Below are 26,429 nucleotides of genomic sequence, written 5' to 3' on the forward strand. Positions count from 1 at the left end.
GTATACTTTACAATTTTACATTTTTACTACATTTTTCTTACTACTTTTTGAAAACTCTGCTGCTTTTGTAAAGATCTCTTGCCCCAGATCTACAAAAGCATCCCAAGACCTACATATTAGTATGGCAGAAGGCATTTTTCATTCATTACTCCCCATTTATCATAAGGCTTCATGTTCTGGTCGTACACATTACATTTTTCATCTCGAGGGGGGCCTCACTCCTTCATGTCAAGAAAGTTAAAAAATGGTTGGAGTCTCAGTTGTTGGCACAGGCCATAAATATGTTTTTATGGAGGCAGCAAGTTTCAGCAGGAGATTGTATAAAGGGAATGTTTGTGTAAGTGTTGTTTTTATAGGGGAATGTTTATTTAAGTATTGCATGGTCAGGGTAGGGGGCTTCGCAGAGGTGTGTATACTTCTTTTGCTTCTTTTGTGTATATCTATACTTGTGTGTATATAGGTGCAGCAGGAAATATGATTGTAAGTTGCTGTGTATTGTGAACAAAATCCAAGTTTTAGCCGATGGGGGGGACGGGACTTGGCAAGAGTAAAGCTTACATGGTGTTTTGTTATATCCATGAATGTTTAATAAGAGCTGTATATATACATACAGATGTAGCAAAGCAGAATTTGTATTTTAACTCTTTGCTAGCTGCCTATGACGAGACTCTATTACAGATATTATATTGTAGTCTATGTATGCTGTATTTTTTTTCTTGTCGTCAGACTGTTGGATTTGTATACTAAATTATAACCACAAGTTGAATTCTCGATAATAATCTCCATACGTTGCACATACCATACATTCTCTCATGCTTTTCCTCTTGGCCAGACTTGGCAATCTGATGCCTTTGCTCTGTGGGGCTCCCCGTTATGGTGCTGGCTCTTGCCACCCAGGAACGAAGGAATTGGGGTTTCTTTTCTGACTCGGTCCAATTCCGTACCCCCTTGTCTGCTAGCAATGGTCTAAAGAGGAGACTCCTGGAACAATCTGGAAATAGGATGGGTCTGTCCTCCTAGGACCCCATATCAGCCGCATGGTCTGTCTATTATACTATATGTACCTTCTTGCAGAACTGTAGCTATATACTAAGATACCCAACTTTACCTTGCAGCGTCTGGTATCACTTATCCCTAAGGAAAACATAAGTATTAGGAAAAAAAAACTATCCTGCTGGATCCATGTAGATGTCAGGTAAGGAACCTGTAGCCGGACAGACATTATATTATGTAGTGGATCCAGTGATGAAAGTGAATTGTCTATGGGTAGCATTGAAGTTTACATATAAACATTATTCCTATTTTCTCTTCCCGGCTGCATAGATCAGATCTCTTGTCCTACCCTGGTAAACATTGTAAAAAAAATCTGCCAGCATGTTAATACATGAATCAATGAGATATGCCACTTAAAGGGTTACTTTCATTGGAGTAATGTGAATTTTATGTCTTTATTCTCTTAAAGGGAGTCCATCCCCAGAGCACAGCAGATCAACTCATTCCTATAGATAGGTTAGGGGCACCTGAATCAAACAGTTTTCCTGTTTTGGTGCAATGAGGGCACTGCCGCTTACTTCTTTGGAGCAATGGCAACAGCTTCATTGCAAAGAGCTCATTTACATGTTGGCAACAGAGCCCCTGAATTACAAGGGGAAACTCCATTTGGTTCAGGTGAGCATTTTGACCCTACAGCTGTTTCACATTGTACCATGAAAACGAAAATTTACTTTTTTTTTTTTTTCCAGTAAACCGTCAATTTAGCCCCAAATCGTTACACAATTACTCCTGAACACAGAAATGCCCCATATGTGGTTGTAAACTGCTGTATGGGAACATGGTCAGGCTCAGAATGGAAAGAGCGCTATTTTGCTTTTGGAGAGCAGGTTTTGCTGGAATAGTTTTCGAGTGCCATGTCGCATATGCAGAGACCCTAAAGTACCAATACAGTGGAAACCCCCCAAAAATTGACCCCATAACCCAAGAAGCGACCTCATTTTGTAGGGGCAATTTTAGAGTCTTTGCAAATGTCAGATGGTGTCCAAAAACCAATAATCTAAATATACATTCCAAAATCACATACTGCTCCTTCACCTCTGTGCCCTGCTGTGTACCCAAATGGCAGTGTATGCCCACATGTATGACACTGGTGTCCCCCAGATAACGGACTTAATGTCTTATTTAGGTATAAACGCCACAAAAGGGAAGGAGCACAGTTTGCTTTTAGGATGTCATGCCACTTTTGCAAAGCCGCTGAGTTGCCAATAAAGTGGAATCCGCAGCCATGTCACCCCATTTTGGTCACTACCCCACTGAAAAGATTTATCAAGTGGCATAGCGAGCATTTTTAACCTTTGAGTGTTGCATTTATTTAGTTTCCAGAAATGAATGAGCAGCTGATAATGAAAAGTTAAAAATGAAATTTTTCCAGAGATTCGCCATTTCAGTGTCCGATATGTTGTACCCAACTTGTGTCAGCGGATAAACACGCTCCAAAAACTGGTAAGCGGGTATCCTGGGCCCAACAGTTATTAGAGTGTTCATCTCTGATACAAGCCGGGCACAACATATTACACTGAAATGACGTATTCCTGGAAAAATGGTCATTTTCACCTTCCACCATCAAGGTCATTAAGGGGTGAAAATATTTAGTTAGTTTTTAGTTAATTTCTGTTCTTTTTTTGTGTAAATCAAAACTGAAAAGTTTGACCCAAAGGGAATGTCAACTATTAACATCATTCATAAAAACAGGGACATTACATGTCTTAGTAACTTCTTATGCCTGGTTCGCATCTACGTTTGGTAATTCGTTTTGGGAGTCCGCATGGGGACCCCCCCAAACCGCATAAACCAAACGCATTGGCAAGCGGAGAGCTTATGAGAGCACACGGACCCCATACATACATACATACATAATGGGGTCCGTGTGCTTTCCAAGCGTTGTCCACACAAAACATGCGGAGAGAAAAGTACTTTGTGATCTACTTTGACTCTCGTGGGCAGCGCGCAGATAGCACCCGGACTCCATTATAGCATTATAGCTTTCACTGCTCACCGCTTGTCAATGCGTTCGGTATTCGGTCCCCATTTGGACTCCCCAAACAGATTACCAAACGCAGATGTGAACCAGGTCTTACTACTTGTCCAAAAGGTCTGTGTTTTTTACTTGATTTGGACATTTACAAGACCGAAGACATCTACAAGATTGTTACCATTTAGTTTATTTCTTACATGCTACAATGTCAATGAACTTCTCTCTCCCCTATATAGTACTACGCGCCCATATCCATCCAATATTCAGTGTAGGATAAAATGTACAGCTGCTTTATAGTTTGGGAAAAGCCAGGTGCAAAGAGATTTTATCATCTGCATTCCTAAAAAGATGATTTGTAGTTTCTTTAAAAAAATAAAATAAAATGAAATGAAAAAAATAAAGTATAAAAATATGGAAAATATTATTCTATGTCTGTGAATGAATTTATGGCTAGTCCATACCTATGATATATAGCTTACAAACATTAAGTACAATGCATATATAGTATTTTTTTTATTTTTTATAAGTCTTAACCTTCATTTACGCTGACTTACGCAAAGGTAACTACACCCCCCCCCCCTCTTCTTTGGAAAGTAAGGCTCTGTATTCCTAGTGGGGAGGGGGCAAGCTGGAAAATGCAGCTGTAAAAACTCTGCAACACAAGATAGAAAACGGCTGTAGGTTCTGCAAACAAACTGCTCTCTCACAAGTCCAGACTCTCTTCGCTGGGCAGGAACTTCAGCTCAGACTTTGACTGCCCAGAATTCCTGAAAAATGATGCAGTTTACACAACGATTTGCCATAGAACATACATTAATCGTATACATGTCCACGTATCGTACTGTAGCCACCGCGTCTACTGCCGTCATAGCTTTTCATAGGTGTATACGGTAATTGCAAAGTGTTACCTATAACTTTTATTTTTACGCGTCATCCTCTGATGGGCGCTGCTACCGAGTATTTTGGTGTTTTGCTTATCCAAATCCATTCAGCCATTCCAAAGATATAATCCCTGTTAGTATTGATATACGTTAGGGTCTCCTAGCCAAGTGGCTGGCGAGACGGTGGTCTTTCTTAGGGTTTATGTGCTGTATGTCATGCAGTGTTACCGCCCACTTGTCTAGTAGACCTTAATCTGCATCAACATTAAAAGGGCTTATATTTTTGGAATAGCTGAACAGATTTGGATAATCAAACCACCAAAATGCTCAGGGAGACAGCGCTGATCATGACATTTGTGGTGTCAGAGTGCCTTTTTATAGGCATTTTATACCTTTATTATTATAGTAAATTCAGCATTCCCCTCCTTCAACGTTGCTGGTTATCGTTCCCTACCATTCCAACACAGCCACCCATAGCATCTGCAGTCATGGACTCCTTAGTCCATGTATCTATTGTTTATACGAGCAAGGACTGCTTGCCCTTTCCTTATAAACTTAATCTTGAACCTTTCTAAGAATCTTGACTTCTTAGAGTTTACTTAAGCAGCAGAACTATTAAGGTTTCCTATTGTGTAGGCTGCCTATACCTGCTGTTTCTGTCCCGTGACTTTACGAGTCCCCTGTGATCCTTCCCACTATAGCTGTCCTTGCCTAGTGATTCTAGCTGTACACCCATCCTTTTCCTGCATCCCATTAGGGTCAAGCATCTGCTCGAGTATTTAGGAACCGTACAAGATATAGAAGAATCTCCTGTCCGGTCCCCTCTTGGCTCCTATTTATTAAAGACAACCACATTTTCTTTCGAGATGAAAGCTCCTCACCACATCTCCCTATGACAAATGTAGATCTATATTTTTGGAGTGAAGGAATTTTTATCACGGAGATGTGGCAGTAAGTTATTCTCCATGTGGTTTGCTTGCTTGCTTGCTTTGCAGAATTGTGTTCTACCACCCTAATAAAAATGGATTAAATGGGAAAAATCTTCTCACTCTTCATGGCTCATGGAAATTAGGAATAATTTTGAAGACTGAAGTCTTTGCTTTAACATGGTTGGTATCTCACACGTCTAAATTACGGGTTATTTTTAATAGCTCCTTGCCAGATATGACAGGAGAAGGGGAAATATGGAATTTTATCCAAACTGTTTTCATAGAGTTGACATAAGATGGAGAGGTGATGGTGATTTTTTTTTTTAATACTAGAAGAGGGTTTCCCAAATACATACTCATGCATGTCCATAGGGAAAATTGTTGTAATTATTGAAAATTGATAATAGATCTTGAAGACCTGATGAGATGGCTGTATTGGCTATGACAATACTTGTTAGAATGAATGACTATATAATATAATAAAATGAACTTTTTGAGTCCTGCTAGAGACTGAGAGCTACGGTAGCTCATGAGCCTGGAATATTACTGAGCTATAGTCCATCTCTACCTACCGAACCTAATTCATCTAGTCTCTTTTTAGTGTTCTTCACCGCTTCTTTGCTAAAATCAGCTAGTCAGTAAGGCTAGGTGAGATTGAGTTTAGCTTATGGATATACCGGACTCCTGAGCTCTACAGCTGGACTCTTAAAATGCTCATTTTAATATCAGGCCGGGAAATTTTCAAGAAAGCCATTCTAATGAGGATTTTCTACGTCCACCAGCATGATGAGGTCTAAGAGATCAGAATAATATATATACTATATAGTGGAATTTTGCGGCAGATCTTCTTAAAGGAAATCCTTCAGATATGGCCTATTGGGGATTTTTGACACGTATGGGAAAGACTACTGTAGAATATAAACCAAAGTAATCAAGTTGGGGTCAGGTTTAGTAAAGTTGGCAATAATCTATAATAACAGAGAAACTCTTGGCTGGGTTGTATGATCCCCCATAGAGGGTTGGCTAAAAAATCAAAAAATGGCCTATTCTTTTGACAAGCAGTCGGCACATTCTTCCAGGTTCTGTAGACGTTAGATCATTGGCAGATTATTCAATCTGTGGTGGGATCTGTCAACACGACATTGGTGCCAGTTAAAATCTGTAATGCTTTCGAGTAAGTGTTTACTAAGGACTCACAAGAAGTGCCGCAATAGTATGGCTACCTTGTGTGTGTGTGTGTGTGTGTATGTATATATGTATATGTATATATATATATATATAATATATATATATATATATGTGTGTGTGTATATATATATATATATATATATATATATATATATATATATATATATATATATACCAAATAGGTGCTGTATAGAGTACAGAACAGCTTTCCGTAGGGCACTAATAGCTTGTACATAATCCATATATAGTAGTATTGCGGGCTTCAGCGTCGGGGCAAGTATAGGGTGGAGTCGGAAAAAGGTCACAGACTCCAGTTTAGGACAAAAAATATTATTTTTAGTTACAATTATTGATATTGTATAATTGGGTGCTTAGTTTTGTTTAATATTTACCGGTACTTTTTTAGCAACTCGCTAGATTCTTTTGCACATTCGAGGAGCCTTACGGTTTCTATTTGACCATGGCTGTCGGCCATTTCTAAAGGGGTCAACGTCAGACTGTGGCAAAATAGGAGTCGGTGGTTTGGTAGTAATCCATGATGGAAATGATGTACGTGTATAAAGAATACATTTTTTCATCCTGTATAAATCTTCTACACAATCTGCATGTCATACATATGGATTAAGATGTGGCTTTCTGCTGATTTTATCCTTTGCAATGCAGAGTGTTACTCCCGTTATTGTAATTTTTGTTTATATTACTATTCACCTTGGGTTACGGCAACCAAAGAACCTGTGCCATGTAAACTTCATTTCATTGGTGACCTTTAATATCCATATAATTAAGAACAATAACTAATATCGTCTTGATAATGGAGTCTTAACCACGACTTAGGAATCTATTTGTAGGATGACATTTACACAACCCTACCCACTGTTCTGGTTATTGGCCAAAGTCACGTCTGCTCTGAAGACACACGTTTCCCAATAAACTAATTCTCCATCCATAAATTTTTGAGTTTTTCCATTTTTTTTCTTCTATGAGATGGCGTAAGACAAAGTAAATGTTTATAAGGTACCAATATATGTAACATATGAAGTCAGCTGAAGAGTCCTGGGGTCCACTTAGATAAGAGAGCTAATCCTCGGAAAAAAAATTGATTGTCTCATTGGTTGATGTAAAAATAGGTTTCAAAATAAAATATAGAAACCAACGTTAATATTCCTATTAATCTCTCGTAGGATCTCCCAAACAGGACCAAGGCCACATAGTGGTGACTACGTCTCATGCTTGCTCACAGCCAGTCAGATGGGGTTGTTCTCGGTGTGGCGCTCAGGGAAAACAGGCGGTGGATACACTGACAGCATGCTGCTACTTCTTTGCCTGTTTCTGGTTGGCTTTGCGATTGCCCGTCCATCTTACAGCCGAGCAGAGGACACCACCGCTGAACCAGAAGGTAAGAAATGGGACAATCTGATAAGTGTTTGGAGATTGACGCTCCAGTTTTTCTGTTAGATGGAATGGATTGAAGAAAATTTGAAAAATTTTCAAAAATTTTGACTTTGTACAGTATAGACAGCAGTGCAATTGGCCACATGTCCATGCAACTATATTGTATACTGCTAAGACAATGGTACCGTATACCGGTCTCATTAACATGGGGTCAGGAAAAATAACCTATGAAGGATCTACAATTTGGGCATACTTTGTACACCTCAGTAACAGGCTATGCTAGGTCTCCCTTCACCTAACATGTTTAGAAACGCCATCACTTATCTACTCATCCTTTAACATTCCAAGCCCTGGTTGCACCCTTGCCCAGGGGGGACAGGTTATGAGAACGCTGGTGAAGTTGTCCTGCAGGAGACTCTTCCCGAGGGCTCGATGCATTAGTATATAGAGTTATCTCTTACCCTCTGAATTCCAGGCTGTCAGTCCGTCAGATATTTGAAGCTTTAAATGGTATGGGAGCAATGCCGCCCGTCCTGTTTGTGGTGTCTTCTTAAAATAGGACCACACCTGAACCTGCAGAACTCCCTGTCCATTGGTGCTCTGCTTACGATTTTGCTGCCAGCTTCCCTATTGTGCCAAGGTTTCGTTATGGGAACGTTGCATTGACAACCTTTAATGGCCTCTTCTATATTCTTACAACATAGTTTTCTGAAGGTTAAGTACTACGGGTTACCAATCTTCTAGCCCATCCAAGGGATTTTTGTAGACTATTTTTTTTTCGTGTCTCTAAATTCTCACCAGAGGATCCACAGATCGCCGACTAAGACAGAAATGATCGTTTCATGTATTATTTAGTATTTTTGTCACGTTCAGTATTACAAATTTTTCAGTGTTTTTTTAATGTTTTGTAACAGTTTCTGGAAAACCTGACACTCTACATATTCTAGACATGTGTCAGCAGCCACATTTTTTGACCTTAAGCTTTAGTACATAACAAGCTTTGAATCTGACAACTCTGTTTCTAACACATTTGGCAATTTCAGTTATTATAAGCCTGAATATAGTAAAGTAATGTCATAGCTCCATAGGCTTTATTGGGGTTATATTTTAGCTTAAAGGGAGTGTGGCTAGTACGCAAGATATCAACTCAGCCCAGCAAATTGAGTTAGTTAGACCCTAACCTATTTAACAGTGTTTTCCCCTTTGAAGTAGTGCAAGATATTGCCTCTTTTTATAATATGCAAATGAGCTCTTTGTTGCAACAAGATTGTTATCATTGCTCCAAAGAGGTCATTTGCATATTGATAAAGTTGACGATATCTCGGTAATGCAGGCACCAAACGCATCTATCTTGAAGACTGGGTTCTGGTCACAGTGAGTTGGCTACGCCCATTATTTCAATGGGCAATGAGAACCTAATCAGACACCCTGTCTCCATAGGCCTCACAACATTAGCAAAACATTTGTGCAGAATTAAAGGAGTTTTCTGGGTTAAATTATTGATGACTTTTCCTAAGAATTGGTCATCAATATCAGATCTGTAGGAATCTGACACCCAGCACCCCCACCAATCAGCAAGAAGCAGACTGCTCTTTTCTCTGTCTAGTGGTTATTCCAGGTACTGCAGATCAGCTCCCATTCATTTCAATGAGATCTAAGCTGCAGTGACTCAGTTCCGCCACTATAAAGAGAACAGAGCTGTCCGCTTCCTGCTCTATTCTCTGTGTAACAACTGATTGATGGGGATTCTGGGTGTCAGACCCTCACAAATTTAATATATTAGTAAGATATCTTTAGGGTAGGTCATCAATATCTTTTAACAGAAAAACCCTGTAAGCTAAGAACTAGCAAAGAAGTGGATCGGGAGGAGGGAGGATGCAAACAAGCAGCTGGTTATGGGTATAGTGGATATAAACAACACCAAAAGGTAATAGGGCAATAGAGAAAATGAGCCTGTATACAGAAGCAGATCATAGGAATTTCCAGTACAGAGGATTTTTTTTGATTTTTTTTGCATACAGGTAATGTATATAACGATTTTAGGATCAATTTCTGACCAGAGGCACCTACAGATCATCATGGTTTAGTGACATCTTAAAGACATTACGGCTCATGGCGGTAATACAGTCATTCTAGAACATGTCAGAATTCTTACAGCGCTCAGGTTCATATTTCAACATTCAGGCCCCCACCCCAAAAAGAAGCACATAATTATCTTCAAGAACGTAGATCAGGATATGAGGTGAACACTAGTGTTATTATGGGATTTAAAAGGAAGTTATAGCAGAGGCAACATAAGAATAGCTTGAGAAGTAGCGTACATTCCTGCTGATGTGCGACACGCAGACATGACAGCTTTAACATCAGATTGCTCAAGAAGACGAAAAAAAAAGTTCACAACACACATTTTAGGGGATAAAAAAGTTGAAGAGTAATAAATCCAGTTGACTCTCCTTGATAACTTGATAACTTGTCGTAATGGAGATAAATATCGCACTATTTTATGCGCCAGACGTGTTTACCTTCAAGCCATTGCCGTTGCATGCTGGGACTTGTGGTTACAACACCATAGACAGTCCACAGATGTCATGAGCTGTCTCTGTCTGAATACAAACCTAGACGCAGACCTATTATAATACTTTCTTTAATTCTTCATTTTTCCAAAGCATATTAAAATAACCATTGTGTACCGTAGAGCATATAAATAGAAGGGAGTTGTTGGCAAATACAGAGCATTTTTGGCACAGTCCTCCAAGAACAGCTGCCATGCAGTCACCTTGGTTGTAAAAAAGATCTAGTGCCGTGCACACGGTACACAAAAACATAGGGAAGAAGAATTAATGGAGAGGTCATCACTATTGTACTGTATTTATTGTATTAATGGCCATTTATAGACTGGGTGGTCCAAAGGACTATTAGTAGTCAACACTTCCTTGTGGGATTATAGATAGACCAGGTACATTTTAGCATGCACATGATACCAGTGGTATGTAAAGTACAATGAAAAGGTCTACAATATTCTAATAAGTTTTGGGTTACAACCCCTCACAATTTTCCAGAGCTTTGCTTGCTTCACCGCCAATGTTCCAATGAATCCGGCCATGTCGGTTCCCAGTAAATTGATAGGTTTGGTGGAAAGGGCCTATCACCATTCTATTGGTGTCCATTATGGCCTTAGCCAGCTCTCAGCTAGTTGACTTACCAGTAAGGTTTGACGCAAGTATTGATGTCAATCATTCTTCTTAGGTTGCAATCTCAGGAATACAAGGCACTTGTCTGCCAAAGTGGCCCACCCCTCCACTGGAGGAGAGTAAAGAGTTAACGTCAAACACAATCATCATTAAAAAAAAAAAAAAAAAAAAATTGAAATAATTTCTTCACTTTATGGCCCTGTTAGGGCTTGTGCCCATACTTGCAAGCAGGGGCTGTAGTTTTACTGGTGGAGACATAGCACCCATCCCTGTGTAAACACCCTTATGTAAACATTGAGAGCCTGTATAGTTGACTTGTCTTGCTTTGCATTGAGAGCAGACCAGCCATGACCAAGTACAGCGTGTACAGGTATTTTTCTTTTGCAAGAAGCCTGACTAACTATGCGTAATAAGAATAGAAATTGGGACTGTCGGTTGAGCAGGATAGGATCTATGTTCCATTAAACCATGTGACGGTCAAACCGAGACCCATCTGGGCTACCCTAACAGGTCACATGGACCTCCAAACCCTCCTCTAACAGTCAGGGCGTAGAGCACAACGGTGGAGTCAGAGTTTGGGCCAGGTTTGGTTATCTGTGGAAAAATAGAAGAGTCAAAGTCGGTGGTTTCGCCAACCAACTCCACTTCCCTGGTCATGGGCAGAATGTGCAGTCGGGCCTGATGTAGGATAGTTGGATAATGTACAATTCGAGTCATATGACTATGGCTATAGATAGTGTGATAGTGAAACTTGACCCCCAAAAGTTCTTAAAGGACCCTAAAAGCGCAGAAAAAAATTAAAAATATCCGGGCACTTCTTACTTTACTACTTTATTTTTGTTCCTATTGCAATTAAAACTGAGAAATATATAAAGGAGACTTATCAGTATTATTAGCACTCCATTTCTTCCTTAATGTCCTGTACCTGGCTGTAAGACAACTGGCTTAATCAGGAGCTTTCCTACTGTTCCCTGTCTCAAGGAGAATGAAGGTTTAAGGGTCTGTTCACGTGGTGGAATTTGCATTCCGCGTGTAAACACTTCACTGCAGTGCACCGGCATCCAGTCGCGGCATTCCACTCCGGATTAGGTCTGAAGAATGGGCTCACGCCGCGGATGCTGTGGCTGAGTCAGCTGCAGAATCCGTGGCAAAATAGGGCACCTCGCTTCTTTTTCTGCAATTTTTTTCCGGAAATAACTCGTTTAAGGTTAATCGGGGACTATGACCCTCTTGTCCTCGAGCAATGGGGTCCTAGCTTTTTTCTTTTTTTTAATGTAGAGACTGCAAAACTAAAAATGGTTTGTATCCGAAAAAAGTAGTAGTTGCAAAGCTCCTTCTTCATGCCCCCGAGTACGTAACTTTCTTCTGCATATCTCTCGTGTTTCTATGATTTCTTCATAACAAACAAGAACCCTAAAGATTTATCCTACCAAGAATGGAGAGTACCATACCTTTTTTTTCTCCTACTTGTGTCTGAAGGAGTAAGCTTCACACTCGACTTATCTCCTTCTATGGGCATGCATGCAAATTGGGAACACAATTGTGTCTTGGCTTTCGTGAATTCCATGGTATATAGGGAGCTTCTCTTGTGTCAGCTGGAGTTAATTAAAAAGAACTGCAACTTTTTACCATAAGGGTTAATGTCGAAGCGATAGCTGTAAGTGAAAACCGCTTCAGCCTTCAGATATGCAACCTAGTCTATAGCTAAAGCAGGCAGATTCCTCAAGTCAATTTAATTTTGAACCAAAGGATGATCCTTACCAGGTTCCCATTACATTGCCCTCGTAACCAAAACAGATGGTCACTTAAGTAAAGTGCTAGCAGGAGGCTCAAGCAAAACTGATAACTTGGTGCAGTGATGTAATTCTCAAGACTTAATCTCTAGCTCCATCACGGCCGATCTTCATGACACTTCTGCTATCATTTTAGTGTATGTTTTTGAGTACCAAAAATGTGCGCACTTTCTGCGCTATACATATCTTATAATAGTTGCCTTCCTTGTCTTATGTCATGTTGGTTGCTCCAATGAAGATTGGTGGTCCCCGAAATAGCGTTTTTTTTAAACCTTTTTTTTTAAATTTTTATTATTGTATATACAAATTTCCTATGGCGATATCTATAGTTTCACCGTTGGCCACTAAGCCTAATAATAGACAGATACTTGCCAATTCTGTAGGGATTTTCTTTGCAGCAGGCACCTCATTTACATTATAAAAAAGACAGATATTATTACAATAGAAGATAACACCCATAGTAACCGATAGATGATGTCACAACATTTCTACTCTAGAAAACTTTCCCATAGACCTCAATGAGTCGACTCCAGACTATTGCTGTCTAGGGTCTTGATTATGCCGTACAGTGGATCACTAAATGCTATTAGCAGAGTATGGGGTGAGTAAACGGCAAGACACTTCTGGTAGTCTTTCTTCTTGTAGATCAAATTATCTGCAATGACAGAATTCAACATGCCTGATCGTTCCTTTGCCCCCCACACACAAAGATGGTCATTCGATCCTGACAAGTTTTGCCACCTTTTCGTTTATGAATAAGGAGGCCTTTATGTGTGGTCAAAATATGACACATAACAAGGGCTGAATCACTTACATGAGGGGCAGCACAGTGACTCAGTGGTTAGTGTGGCAGCCTTGCAGCACTGGTGTCCTGGGTTCGAATCCTGCCAAGGACAACATCTGCAAGGAGTTTGTATGTTCTCCCTGTGTTTGCAGGGGTTTCCTTCCACACTCCAAAGACATACTGATAGGGGAGAAAAAAGAAGATAGTACATGATGGTAGAAAGATGCTTTTAGGATGGCAGTTGTGTCCTCATCTTCTGGATCCCTGTGCAGTTGCACATACATGTTCATCCCTGGTCCGGTAGTTGCATTTCAGCAAACTAGGGGTTATTAAAACTGAAGGGTGCATTGTGTGTCTTTATACTGGAGCTCTTTGGTGTTGCTACTACTATAATGCATGTTTTGTTTAACCTCACTAATATCTCTGCATAGCTTGTACACCAGCAAGTAGTACCTGCACTGCTTGCTGAGAATTGATTTGCTGTGGGTGCTTTACTGACATTTGGTGTCTTTCCCTTTTTCTGCTGCTTTTCCTCTATCCTTTCATGCAGAACCTCCAACCAAATACCAAATCTCCCAGCCGGATGTTTTTACCGTTAGCCCCGGCAAGCCACTTGATCTGCGCTGTCCTTACAACAACGTGTCCCTGGTGGTTTGGACTAAGGATGGGGTGAAATTAGAATCCAGCAATAGGACGGTGATTGTCATGAACTACTTGCTGATAAACGAGACGCTCCTCAGGGATTCAGGGCTGTATGCCTGTGCAGCGCATAAAGGCGGCCAAAGCAATGCACATTTCTTCCTTGTGAATGTCACAGGTGAGTGACTGGAGAAGGGAGGTGTAACCTATCAGACCATAATACTCTTGTGTGTCATCGACATTTTGTTGCAAACAATGGACTGGATTTAACAATTTGTCATTGAAAAGATAAATGAGCCCTCCGACTCCGCTTTATTCCTGGACTGAATACACGTTAAGGAATTTGACCCTTCCAATTTTTACCTCCTTTTGGGATATCTAAGAGCTATGTAAAGCATATGAAGGACTGTAGAATATCTGCATGTGGTGTTAGCTTACTCCTATTCTGCACAGCTTTCTGAAGTCTTTGGACTTGACTACTCTAATGCCACCAATGCCCAATTTCGGGATGTAATGTAAATTGCCATATGGTAACGTTGGGGTTCATAGTCTTTGGTGCTCTTTTTTGTTTCAGAGGCCAGCTCTTCAGGAGATGATGAAGATGACAATGACAATGACGTAGCTGAAAATGTCATCAATGACAACAATAATATCAGTAAGTTTTGGACTCTCCATTCTTCTTTTATACATCCATCCACCACAAGGTCTGTTTTGTACATTAGTATAGCTAGCCACCACTTTAGGCTTATCCTGGCTCTACCGGCAAGACCTGTTATTTTTCTTGATATAGACCACATCGACACCGAGACCCCCCGTTACAAATATGGCGTGTTCTTTATTTTATAGAAGCTCCGTACTGGACCAATCCTGAGAAAATGGAGAAAAAACTTCACGCTGTTCCTGCTGCCAATACTGTTAAGTTGCGCTGCCCAGCTGCTGGGAACCCTCTTCCTACTATGAGGTGGCTGAAGAACAAAAAGGAGTTCAAACAAGAACATCGGATTGGCGGGTACAAGGTAAGGTGCCATTTTATTGTCTATCTAAAGACCCCGTTAGTGCCTGGCAGTCTCTATAGTCATGGCCTTAGTGAATGTGTAACAGTAGAAAACCACAGAGCACACTTGATACTTTCAGGTTGAAATTTTATTGAAAACTTTCTGAATTTGTTGCAATAGACCATATGCAAATACATACACAAGTGGTTAAGCAAATGTACAGATGATTCCAGATTGACCTTGTGGCAACAGTTTGGTCAGGGCTCCAACCTGATCTGTCGAAATAGCAGTAGAGCCGAGGTGATGTAGTCCATGCTTATAACTAGTAGAGCGTCACGTTCAGCTCCTAATACATAGCCTGTCCTGTTTCTTGGAGTGCATGAAGATAGAAATAGTATTAAATTGCTAGTGAATGACTCGATTGGTGCAGATGAAAGAGCAGATTTCAGGTAAATTGCAGTTCTGTTAATATATATTTTCTTCCATAATCCAAAAAATAGCTTATTGTATGTGGACAATAAAAGAGCCAGGTGCAGAGCAGTTATCAGACCCATTAACAAGGGCAATTACCCTTAATAGCCTCAGTAGTTCTAGATATGATGCCGGTGTTTGGGTGTGTGGGGACTTTGTCTGGCCATAATGTAGTAGTTTAGCAAGTCAATAGTCTTTCTTTTTTTCTTCTGTTAGATAAAACTGACTCTCTAAGAATGCAGAATGTAGTCACAATAACAAAAGGGGTAACTTCCTAGTGACGGGCTGTGTAGATGCCCAGGAAGTGTAGAGGCTGAAAATATATTCATGCTTGTATAATCAGGATGTCGCTTGGTCTTACAATGTCTTCTGTTGTAAATTAAGGAGATGTAAAGGGCTTTGATCTCTCCTTGAGTCGGCGGTCTTCATGGAAGCATAAGAAAACTTGATTGGTATCAGTAAATTGTATGACCGTAAGAGTATTGTGTATGACCGTAAAAGGGTTGTGTATGACCGTAAGAGGGTTGTGTATGACCATAAGAGGGTTGTGTATGACCATAAGAGTATTGTGTATGACTGGGTATTGTGTATCACCGTAAGAGGGTTGTGTATGACCATAAGAGTATTGTGTATGACCATAAGAAGGTTGTGTATGACCGTAAAAGGGTTGTGTATGACCGTAAGAGGGTTGTGTATGACCATAAGAGTATTGTGTATGACTGGGTATTGTGTATCACCGTAAGAGGGTTGTGTATGACCATAAGAGTATTGTGTATGACCATAAGAAGGTTGTGTATGACCGTAAAAGGGTTGTGTATGACCGTAAGAGGGTTGTGTATGACTATAAGTGTATTGTGTATGACCGTAAGAGGGTTGTGTATGACCATACGAGCATTGTGTATGACCGCAAAAGGGTTGTGTATGGCTATAAGAGTATTGTGTACGACCGTAAGAGGGTTGTGTATGACCATACGAGTATTGTGTATGACCATAAGAGTATTGTGTATGACCATAAGAGTATTGTGTATGACGATAAGAGGGTTGTGTATGACCTATAAGAGTATTGTGTATGACTGTAAGAGTATTGTGTATGACTGTAAGAGTATTGTGTATGACCGTAAGAGTATTGTGTATGACTGTAAGAGTATTTCGTATGAACAAGATGTGTTGGTACATTAGAACACTATTGTAGAACATAGGGGAACAGAAGATGGTCACACTGCATTCAGTGGTGTTATATGTCTATTCTGTGGTCTAGTGTTGATAGTTATGGATAGTAAAGTACTTGCCATATAGTCCATTTATGAGACCCCTGAAGAACAAGCAAGGATCAAGGACCGGCATATTTCACACCACAAACACGCACTAAAAGTATATGTCCAAGAACAAACCCTACCTACCTGTTCCAAAAATCTAGACATGTGGCGGCAAACAATTTCCAGGCTTATATGGTATGCGTGGTCATAAAGTTTGCTACCAAGGCCACCTCTATGGACCTCTCTTTGTATTGCTATTCAGATGACTTGTACTAATACTACAACCTATGACATGCCACCGTATATCAGCTTTAATGGTGTTTTTAGTTGCTTATGTTGAGCTGTACATCACACTGTGGTTCCAGAAATCTCTCCAGATGCCCAGACAGAGGTATCATTGTTATGTGCAGTAACATACAGTGCTGAGGTTGGTGATCCTTAAAAGTCTGTTCATCGCTCTGTGAAATACTTCAACACTTTGACTCATACTGTAATTGTGCTCGGCGGGTTGTGTGCTGTGTGTGTGCTTTTTATGTGCTTTTGTCTGTTGGAGTTCATACGTGAGCTCTTAGACTTCTGCGTGTTGGTACTTGCGATGGTGCCTGTGTGTTTTCACTGCACATTTTTATAGCAATATGTAAGTGCTGAACCCCCTCCGCAGGCTGGTCTCCCTCCCCGTCTGCAGTGTATATGTAAGCACTCCTGGGCGTGCGTTCAACAGCTGTTGTGTGTGTTTTCTCTTGTGTAAATTACTGTGTTGGACATGTACCTTTTCTCCTACTCTTTGTATTCTTATTCGCTTGTACCGGTGTCCTGGTTCTGCAGATTTGTTCCATTTACGTCTTGTGTTTGCTTTTTTTCTTTGCTGGTGAGGCATTGAGCCATTTGTAAAGCAGGGGATATTCAACAAAATGAACTTTTGTATACAAAAAGTTTCCTTTTATAAAAGTAATTGTCGCATCTAAGATATCCACATGATCAGATATGATAAATCGAGATTTTTAGCAAAGTGTATGAAAAATCAAAATGGATGATTCCTTATAGTATCCAGTTTAGGACTCTATGAGACAGGGCTCGCACTCTAAGAACTTTATAGAGTTAACGTAGAATATACAAGAACTTAATAGAGTTAACATAGAATGTACAGTCAGGAAAAAGACAAAGAACATCCTCTTTGAATTCTATGGCTCAACATATCGGGGCATAATAAAAAAAAAAAAAACATCTGGTCCTTATGGAGTCTTAAAATTGGACAACTAGAGATAAATTACACTGTATCATTATTTAACAAAAGCTAGTCCAAAATGCAGAAGCCATGTGTTAATTGGAATTAAGAAGCTAAGTCATAGCCAGGTGATGCTAATTAAATGCCCTTGATTAATTGATCATCAGCAATAGCGACCACTTCTATAAAAGTAGAAGTTTGGGCAGTTTGCTGGTTAGGAGCATTTGAGCACGGAGGAAAGACATCAGCAATGATCATAGAGAAGCAATTGCTGCTGTCCTTCATTAAAGGTTTCCAAACCATCATTCTGCCATCAATCATCATTCTATAATAAGAAAATTAAAACCATGTAAGACAGGTGACCATCCTCCTAGAAGTGGACATGCATACTTTTCTAATCCGCCATGCTATTAACACCACTGATTGTGAAGTGAGTAACACTGTTTATCTTATGATAATTGCACTCCCGCAAGATGTGGGATATATTAGTTAGTAAGTGAATAGTCAGTATTTTAAGTTGATATGTTCGAAGCCGGTCAAATGGGCAAACGGAATGACTTAGGGACCTTGACGAATGGGTCAGAACATCTCCAAATTGGCAATTTTCTTGGGGATGTTCCAGGTATGTTGTGGATAGTACCTAGCTAAAGTAGTGTAAGGAAAAAAATATCTGGTGACCTGGTAACAAGGTAGTGGATACCCCAGTACATTGATGTGCATGGGAAGCAAAGGCTTGCCCGACCAGTCTGATCCCATGAAAGAGTTACAGTAGCTTAAATTGCGGAAAATATTAACATGGACCCTTTCAGAGGTTTTTATGGAATCTATGCTTTGAGGGGTCCCTTGGAGACAAAAGGGGGACCTTCATAATTTTAGGCAGGTGATCGGTACATAATGACAAGTGTCTTGTGAACAGCCTGGTGGGAGAATTGGTGGTCATGATGAGTCCAGCTGCTTTCCATTTAATTTTTTTTGGAAATTGTAACATTGCCCGTGGTATATCAACAGTATGTACCGTAATATATTATACTGTGGATACTGAAACAAATTTGAGTATTATACTGTGACACGTTTCTGCATAGTACTCTCATTATGGCTTGCTGGGAGTGGTTGTTGTGGAAGGGAACAGGTGTTACTTGAATGCAAATGAAGTTTTAATATGAACCTATCAAATATGTAGGAAAGCTATCCAAATATATGTGAAACTGTATTTGTTGTTAATGATGGAAATCTTTAAATATTGGATTCGATTAGATTCCTATTGACTAGATTTCCATAAAAATAAAAAATAAATTTATAATTTATATTCCTCTCTGCAAGAAAACTTCAAACCATACCTAGTTTTCTACATCTTCGTGGTGAGATTCGTGCCCACCTATACCATGTCTTGTATGGAATTCAATCCCTGATCACAAGACCCAGCATTTCTATGTGAGCCCCTCCCAAAAACCAAACTTACTTCATGTCAAGACTTTGGTTTAACATTAACAGAACTCTGTTCCCACATCTGCTGGCCCCGATAAGTCGTTCCCGCCACAGCCCTTTCTACACAGGTTGATGAAGGTAAATAAAAGGCTGAACAAACAGTTTAATCGCTGGGAATTGGCTGAGTACACAGCGCAGATTGTAGCTGAGATGACTGCCCTGGAATGAAGGGCAAGTGTCCTGGAATTTAGCAGGCCAGGGGTAGGCTTCACTATATTATATGGCCTTGAACCTACAGACATGCCTTCTGGCACCTGGTAGAAAGCTACTCCTATTAGAGCGTCTAGGACTCCCCTGCTTTCTAGATGTTGAGAGTCAGGATTAAGAGATCACCCATGATTGACAGCGAATGGTTTTAACATATTTAATGGGATGACAGAAGCTGGGATGGGAGCTGGAACACTTGTCACTTGGACTGTTAGGGCATGCAGAGCCTCATCTTACCGCACTGATTCTGTTTCTTCATTTTGCATGCCTGAGTGACACAGGTGGATTTATCCTGAGTGACCCATTAGCTAGAGATTAGCAAAGAAGCTCTGGAATGCAATTTTAACATGGAATATTACTGACGCTCTGCTGAAGAGTTAATCTTCTAACCACTATTACCCATGTGGTAATCTGCTCTATTACTCCCCAAACTCTCTATCGCTTGGTCAGCTATAGCATTGAGGAGAACTTTGTATAAACTCATGACTACAACTATATATTAGATCTTCGATACACTGTATGATTTACTAAAACATTGTATACAGTGAAAATTCTCGAAAAGACCACCCCCTCACCCAGACCACATTTTCTGTTTTTTACTTGAACCATCTTATTTGAGAAGCCTACCCCACTAGAAGACCACATTTTAATGCCATTTTGGGTGGTTATCTCAAAGAGGTTTCATTGTACTAGTATAAGTCTTAGAAGTAGTAGCGCTAGTCCAGTTGAACACCAAATGTGTCAGCCATTGATGAAGTTTAGTTTCTTTGCCAAGATGGTGTCCATATTTGTCTTGCTTCATGGTGGACAACTTTTTATATTGTGAGAACCAAGGCCACTTATTTTACCAATTGGACCATGGATTGTTCCCAATATGTCTTGGGTGACACTCAAATGGCACTACCTTATGTTTCATCATCCATTCAATAGCCTAAGAATACATTGTCTCTCCATGTTGCTTATCTATTACAATGTTTTATAAGCTGCGTTGAGACGAATACCCCAAATTGCACTAAAAAGTGGTCCTATAGGAGATGGTCTTCCCAATGAAGATGGATAATGTACACACGTATGATAATGTATACGAGATGCCTCACATATGGTGAAACTGAAAAACTATCACAAAAAATCTGGAAAAGGAGGGTGGTCTTTTGGTGAGGTGTCACTGTACATAAATTCTAACTTTGTAGGTGGCCAAATATCAATCTTCACATGTTGCTTATTTCATGTAAGTTTGTAACTTGCTATTTATATGAACAGGCTTTTAATACAAAGAGAGGAGCAAAATATTCGAGGGAAGACCTTTGCCTTGAATATGTTACCCATATCAAAGTATTTGTTTTTTAGGCGCATCATTCTGTACATAAAACCTAAGGCTCAAGGAACGTTTTGGGATTCCTTTACTTAGTGACATAAAGAGCCAGCGCATAGTCCGGATTCCCCTGATCAGAACTGTCCCTCATCACCCTAAAATGATTTCACAATATGAGCCGCTGACAGAGCAGAGGTCTCTGCTGAATAGGACTTTGTATACTCTGAAAGGAGGCTTGTTATTCCATTAAAATAAAGCGATACCTGTTCTCCCTTCCCCCACTCCATGCCATCACCAGCTCTGCTCCCCTCCTCTGCATTCCTCTGTCTCTCAGCTCTCTGCAATTCTTTCTTGATAGATAGAAGTTCTTTAGACTGTAATTACATTAGGGACTAGTAATGGGCACCAGATTTTTTTTTTTTGCATAGGTTAGACGTGTATAGAGAGGCTAACCATTCTGTCTCCATATCGATGATGATTATAGTCTGACTTGCGTATACAGATGTATCAGAGCTTATCTCATCATGGCTGCATTGTCAGTGCATGGGGACAACTCTGAGGTTGGTTTGTAGGAGAATTGGCTGTATTTTTTTGTTTTATGAGGGTGAGCGACAATTCTGTTGGAGCCATATTTGGGTGTATTGTTTATAAGATGTTTAATCATAAACTCTGCCTGTCTCCTCAGGTCCGTAACCAGCATTGGAGCTTGATAATGGAGAGCGTCGTCCCATCAGACAAGGGCATCTACACTTGTATTGTGGAGAATGAGTATGGGTCAATAAATCATACGTATAGCCTGGATGTCATAGGTGAGTGCCAGACATGGCGGCAAAATTCACTATTATTGCACGTGTTCTTATAGTAACAAGCCTTCCTTGAAAACACATTGACAAATCTAGAACGTCTAAGAACATGTTCACGTCTGTCACGTTACAGGACCAGAAGAACAGAAAAATGGTCTGTCTAATGACAGATAGCAATGGATCGGGAGGGACCCCTTTGACTTTAATGGAGTCCGTCTTTATAAAAAAAATAAATATATACATATATTATATACATGTATATGTGTGTGTGTGTGTGTACCGTATATATATATATATATATATATATATATATATATATATATATATATATACTGTGTGTGTGTGTGTATATATATATATATATATATATATATATATATATATATATATATATATATATATATATATTTTGTCTGGAGAGGTCTGTGAAAAATTAATGGACACATAAATGGACTCCTTCAGGATCCATTTCTATTCTTCTTCATCAAAGTGCTACAGTTTTTTGGCCACAGACGTTGGCGCATATATATACACACGAAATGAAAGGTGTCATGTGTTTGTGTATTGGATTTTTTTGTTTGGCCTGGAGCACTGCAGTCAAAGGCAGCAGGAACATGTAAAGCCTTGGTATAAATATTCCCACAAGTATGGCAGGTATGTGTGAAAACTTCCTTCATACATACCAGTCAGAGTAACGTACACCTTGTCACAAAATACATTGCAATTTGGGCCTCAAAATGGTCAGTAGTCCTGATGCTCATAGCAACCAATCAGAGCTCAGCTTTCATTTTTCTAAAGCAGCTTCAGAAATGAAAGCTCGGCTGTGATTGGTTGCTATGAGCAACAAGGACACTCACTGTTTTTAATAACTGAGGCCTAGTAATATGAACATTTTAGCCAGTTAGAAAGTAATTTTTTTAATTAAAAATCTTCACAGATATTGTTGTGTACTTTTCCAACAAATCGTGCAGCACCTCAAGCCACGAGGACATGCCAAAAAAATGTGACCATGGTGTATATAACTACGACATGTGCGCATATGACCTTGTACTGCTCCACGTCTACTCCAAAAACTGTCCGTGCCAAGTTTTTATTAATGTTTCTTAGTATGTTAAGATAGATTAACTGTAGCCTAAATAAATAGGGTGCTGTCCATTCCCATAGTAATATATGAAAACTGGCTCCTTGTCAAAACCTTAAGGTGATGTCAGAACATGGCTGCCTTCTTGTAAGAAACAACGCCACTCTTGTTCTTAGACGTTTTTGCAGCTCAGACCCATATACGTCAATAAAAAAAATAAATGCACCTTTATTCTTATAGCGCCAACATATCCCACAACACTTCACCAATCATACCATACATGTACAGAGAAAGATAATATAAGAAAGGGAATAGGGCTGAACTGTAATACCAAACACATCCTATGGACAAGGGTGGCGCTCTACTTCACTTCCTTAGGGTATGACCTCATGGAACCAATATGATGTGGATTTTCTGCAGTGGAAAATCCGCTGTGTATCTTCAGAAGCAAAAATTGCGCTAAATTGTATAGTCTATGGCTGAAGGATGGCTGAGGTTTTGCCGCAGATTTCTCCCTACCCTATTTCAAAGGGTAAAATCTACAATAGAAGAATCAGAAACTGATTGTTTCACCAGAAAATAAGTTGCTTTTAAAATCAAGTTTTTATGTTTTCTACACATTTTTGATAATTGTATTTGAATTTTCTGTGTCATTATCCATGGAAAAAAAAATTGCTCTATATTCTGCAATTTTTACTCTAAACATTAAGCCTAATAATAGACTGACATGTACCAATTCTGTAGGGGTTTTCTTTGCAGCAGTAACCTAATTTATATCACAATAGAAGATAACGCCTCTATAGGCAAACCCATCATTGCACCCATTACTGACAATAAAACATGTCCATCTTCTCCCCCTTTCTGCATAGAACATGTCTAAAACACCTCCAGATTATTTTTGCCTATGGCCATGAGATTGCTGTAAAGTATATCAGTGAATGCTGTTAAGAAAGGGATGGAAAACCTCAGGCAAGATGGCCGACCCCATAATAATGTACAAAAAATAAAAATAAATAATTAAAAATAAATAATAAATAATTTCAAATAAATAATAACAATAATAATATTTTTTTTATTCTTTAATTTGATTTAAATAATAATTTCAATATCTGGTTTTAATAAATAAATACAAAATGGTGAGACATTCCTTTAAAAATTGATGCCATTATTTTGCTTACTTGTAGCGCCATCATATTACGCAGCCCTTTACGGATACACTGTCCCATATAGTACTCACAGTCTGAATTCCCTATCAGTATGCCATCACCACTGCAAATTTTTTTATGTAGCAGATACCACAATACGTTACAGATTTTCTGCATATATTTCTGCTATGGAAAATCTGCAGCGTATCTGCCACGTGTGAACAAATCCTTAGGGTGGTTTTTATCTGTACTCTGCTTCGTCTGTACCCCTTGGGATACAGCCAATTGGTTATGTCAGGATGCTTCTGTACCCGTTTATTCTATGACTTCCCAAATGTTAAACCTGACACACTATCACAGAGGGCGGCCAGGAGCCGAGGAGGAAAATTCCAAAGAAGTCTCCAGGAATAGGTTCTCCTTCCTGCCAAAGTGGGCCCAGTAGTGCCATAGCTTAAACAGTAAATTAGTTAAATTCAGCACTGCTCTCACACTTACACAAAGGGCTGCTTTGTATGGGGCTAGATGGGCTTTTGGCAAGCATATGTACCATTTCAAGGTAAAGAAATAGCCCTGCTTTAATGAAAGTTATAAGTTTGAATCCAGCACGCTTAATGTCTTATGCAATCTTTGGCGCTCTTGCGGCTGTCAAGCTACACCTTCCATCATCTGCCCTCTACCTGCCAAACCTATTCCTTCTCAGTACCGTAATAGACTAGATCTGCATTACACTTCAAGTTTAGTATAATCTAGGAGGAGCAACTTTTTCATCTTTCATCACCTACTCTAACCCAAGTTATGGAGCCGGCAAGGATTTTGTTTTTGTATTACGATATACCGTACCTCTCACCTTCCTCTGAACTGTTTAGTACCAGCGTTATAGGATTTGTTTTCATTGCACTGTGATAAGGTCCGTCTACTATGGCGGAAGAAGTGGGCAGAGCCAGTCAGCAGAATAATGCAGGTTATGATTTCCGGATAATGGATAGGCCAGGTGTACGGCTACGCTACTCCTGCCAACATGAAGCTTACGATAAACCTTTCCTGCATTTAATGCTGACAATGAGTGACAGGATACAAAAGCTCCGATATTCTACATGATAACAGGAAGGAAGTGGGGCGTGCAATATTCTATAGATTTATGTGCGCTAAGGAGGACAATATTTTAGAGATTGTTGAAGACAAGATTACGAGATGATCGTTCTGTTCTCCTTGTCCTGCCCTGACTTGCCTCTACAGCAGGTGGGGGAGAAGTTGTTGACATCCATCGCAAATGGTTAGGTGAGCGCGAAGCTGAAACATGACTGTGCAGAGCCCGCGAAGCTGGAGGCATCTTATGCATCGTGACTGTTGCCACGTGTAAAATGCTGAAGAGTGCCAAGAAAGTACCAAGTGTAGTAGCAGGACCAGTTATTGTTTTGCTTTATTTGATGTTTGTCCCATATCTTTAGGTGGAATTTATTTTTTTTCCACTTATTGTGAGTTCTAAATAAAATCTTGGGCTGGGGATGAACATAGAGTATAGATGGCATTGTACTGGGTGGGCCATAAGTATGGACATACCCAGATAAAATGGAAGTGGTTGCTGATATCACCTTACCATTTGTGGCATATTACTACATGGGAGGGGGGAAACATTTGAGGCCGGGTGATGCCCATGTCGGCCAATTGAAAAGCCGCCATTTTGGATTCAACTTTACTTTTTTCAATGGGACACATCAAACACATGGAGAATTTTCACAAGAAAAACAGATGGCTGCCATGAGTGTCACCCCCCCCCCCCATGTACTAATATGCGACAAACTGTAAGGTGATATCAATAACCACTTCCATTTTATGGAATCCATACTTATGGCCCCTCCGGGTGTATCCATACTTGTGGCCGACCCTGTACAGATCACACTGTCAAAGTCATTCTTGTGTATCTGAATACACTCCATTGCAAAATTCCCTGTGACTACTCCCATTACCAGGTGTACCTATTCTTCACTCATACAGTGTATAGGTGCTCTATAAAGGACATGGTGGGGACAGTATCTAGCCCTGTCGATGGTGATGTCCCAGCTTGGCCTAGGAAGACTTCCCTTGCTGGCCCCATTGCCCGATGTGCTTCTAGGGCAAAGGAAATGAAATCCTGCTGCTGAGCTCTGAAACCCAAAGTTCGGCAAGTGAAGGAAAAGCAAGAAAGTAAGGCTTGTAATAACACCGTGGCTGCTCCCACAGGAGGCAAAGAGAGGGTTGTGGGGGAGCTGTAAGGTTCCAATTATGCAGGATCATGTGCAGAAACCAGCTTTTTTTTTTTTTTTTTTTTTTTAACAAAGTCAACTTCCCACAAAATGTTTGAAGGAGAAATGAAAAGGAGCATAGATTCCAAGCCAGACTGCATTAAGCACGGCTTTCCAGCACTCACCGGCAGAGAGGAATTTGGTGGAGCAAGCACACTTGAAACCTGTTTGTGAAGGAATGGATAAGGGCACTCAAAGGATGCTGTGCCTCGATATAGAAAATCCACTACACTTGGTTATAGAAAATGATAAAATTAAACCTTCTCTTGTCATGGAAGAGGTTAGAAGATTAACAAAGAACATCATGTTCAGTCCCAAAGTCCTCAGACTAAAATAATTTAA

General features: G+C 39.9%; 1 protein-coding gene across 4 annotated transcripts in view; it reads left to right on the top strand.

Annotated features, from left to right (window-relative positions):
• FGFR2 (fibroblast growth factor receptor 2) overlaps window positions 1-26,429 on the top strand; it is a 64,301-nt gene that overhangs the window by 17,208 nt on the left and 20,664 nt on the right. For 2 of the 4 annotated variants that reach the window (XM_075257497.1, XM_075257499.1), the window contains exons 2-6: window positions 7,208-7,422; window positions 13,737-14,003; window positions 14,400-14,480; window positions 14,672-14,841; window positions 21,462-21,585. In XM_075257497.1, the coding sequence (XP_075113598.1) occupies window positions 7,275-7,422; window positions 13,737-14,003; window positions 14,400-14,480; window positions 14,672-14,841; window positions 21,462-21,585 (790 nt within the window). In that variant the 5' untranslated portion in view covers window positions 7,208-7,274. The remainder of the gene's footprint in view (window positions 1-7,207; window positions 7,423-13,736; window positions 14,004-14,399; window positions 14,481-14,671; window positions 14,842-21,461; window positions 21,586-26,429) is intronic. The other 2 variants (XM_075257500.1, XM_075257501.1) reach the window with 1 other exon arrangement.

Source organism: Leptodactylus fuscus, chromosome 10, assembly GCF_031893055.1.
Source record: "Leptodactylus fuscus isolate aLepFus1 chromosome 10, aLepFus1.hap2, whole genome shotgun sequence".
Taxonomy (NCBI): Eukaryota; Metazoa; Chordata; class Amphibia; order Anura; family Leptodactylidae; genus Leptodactylus; species Leptodactylus fuscus.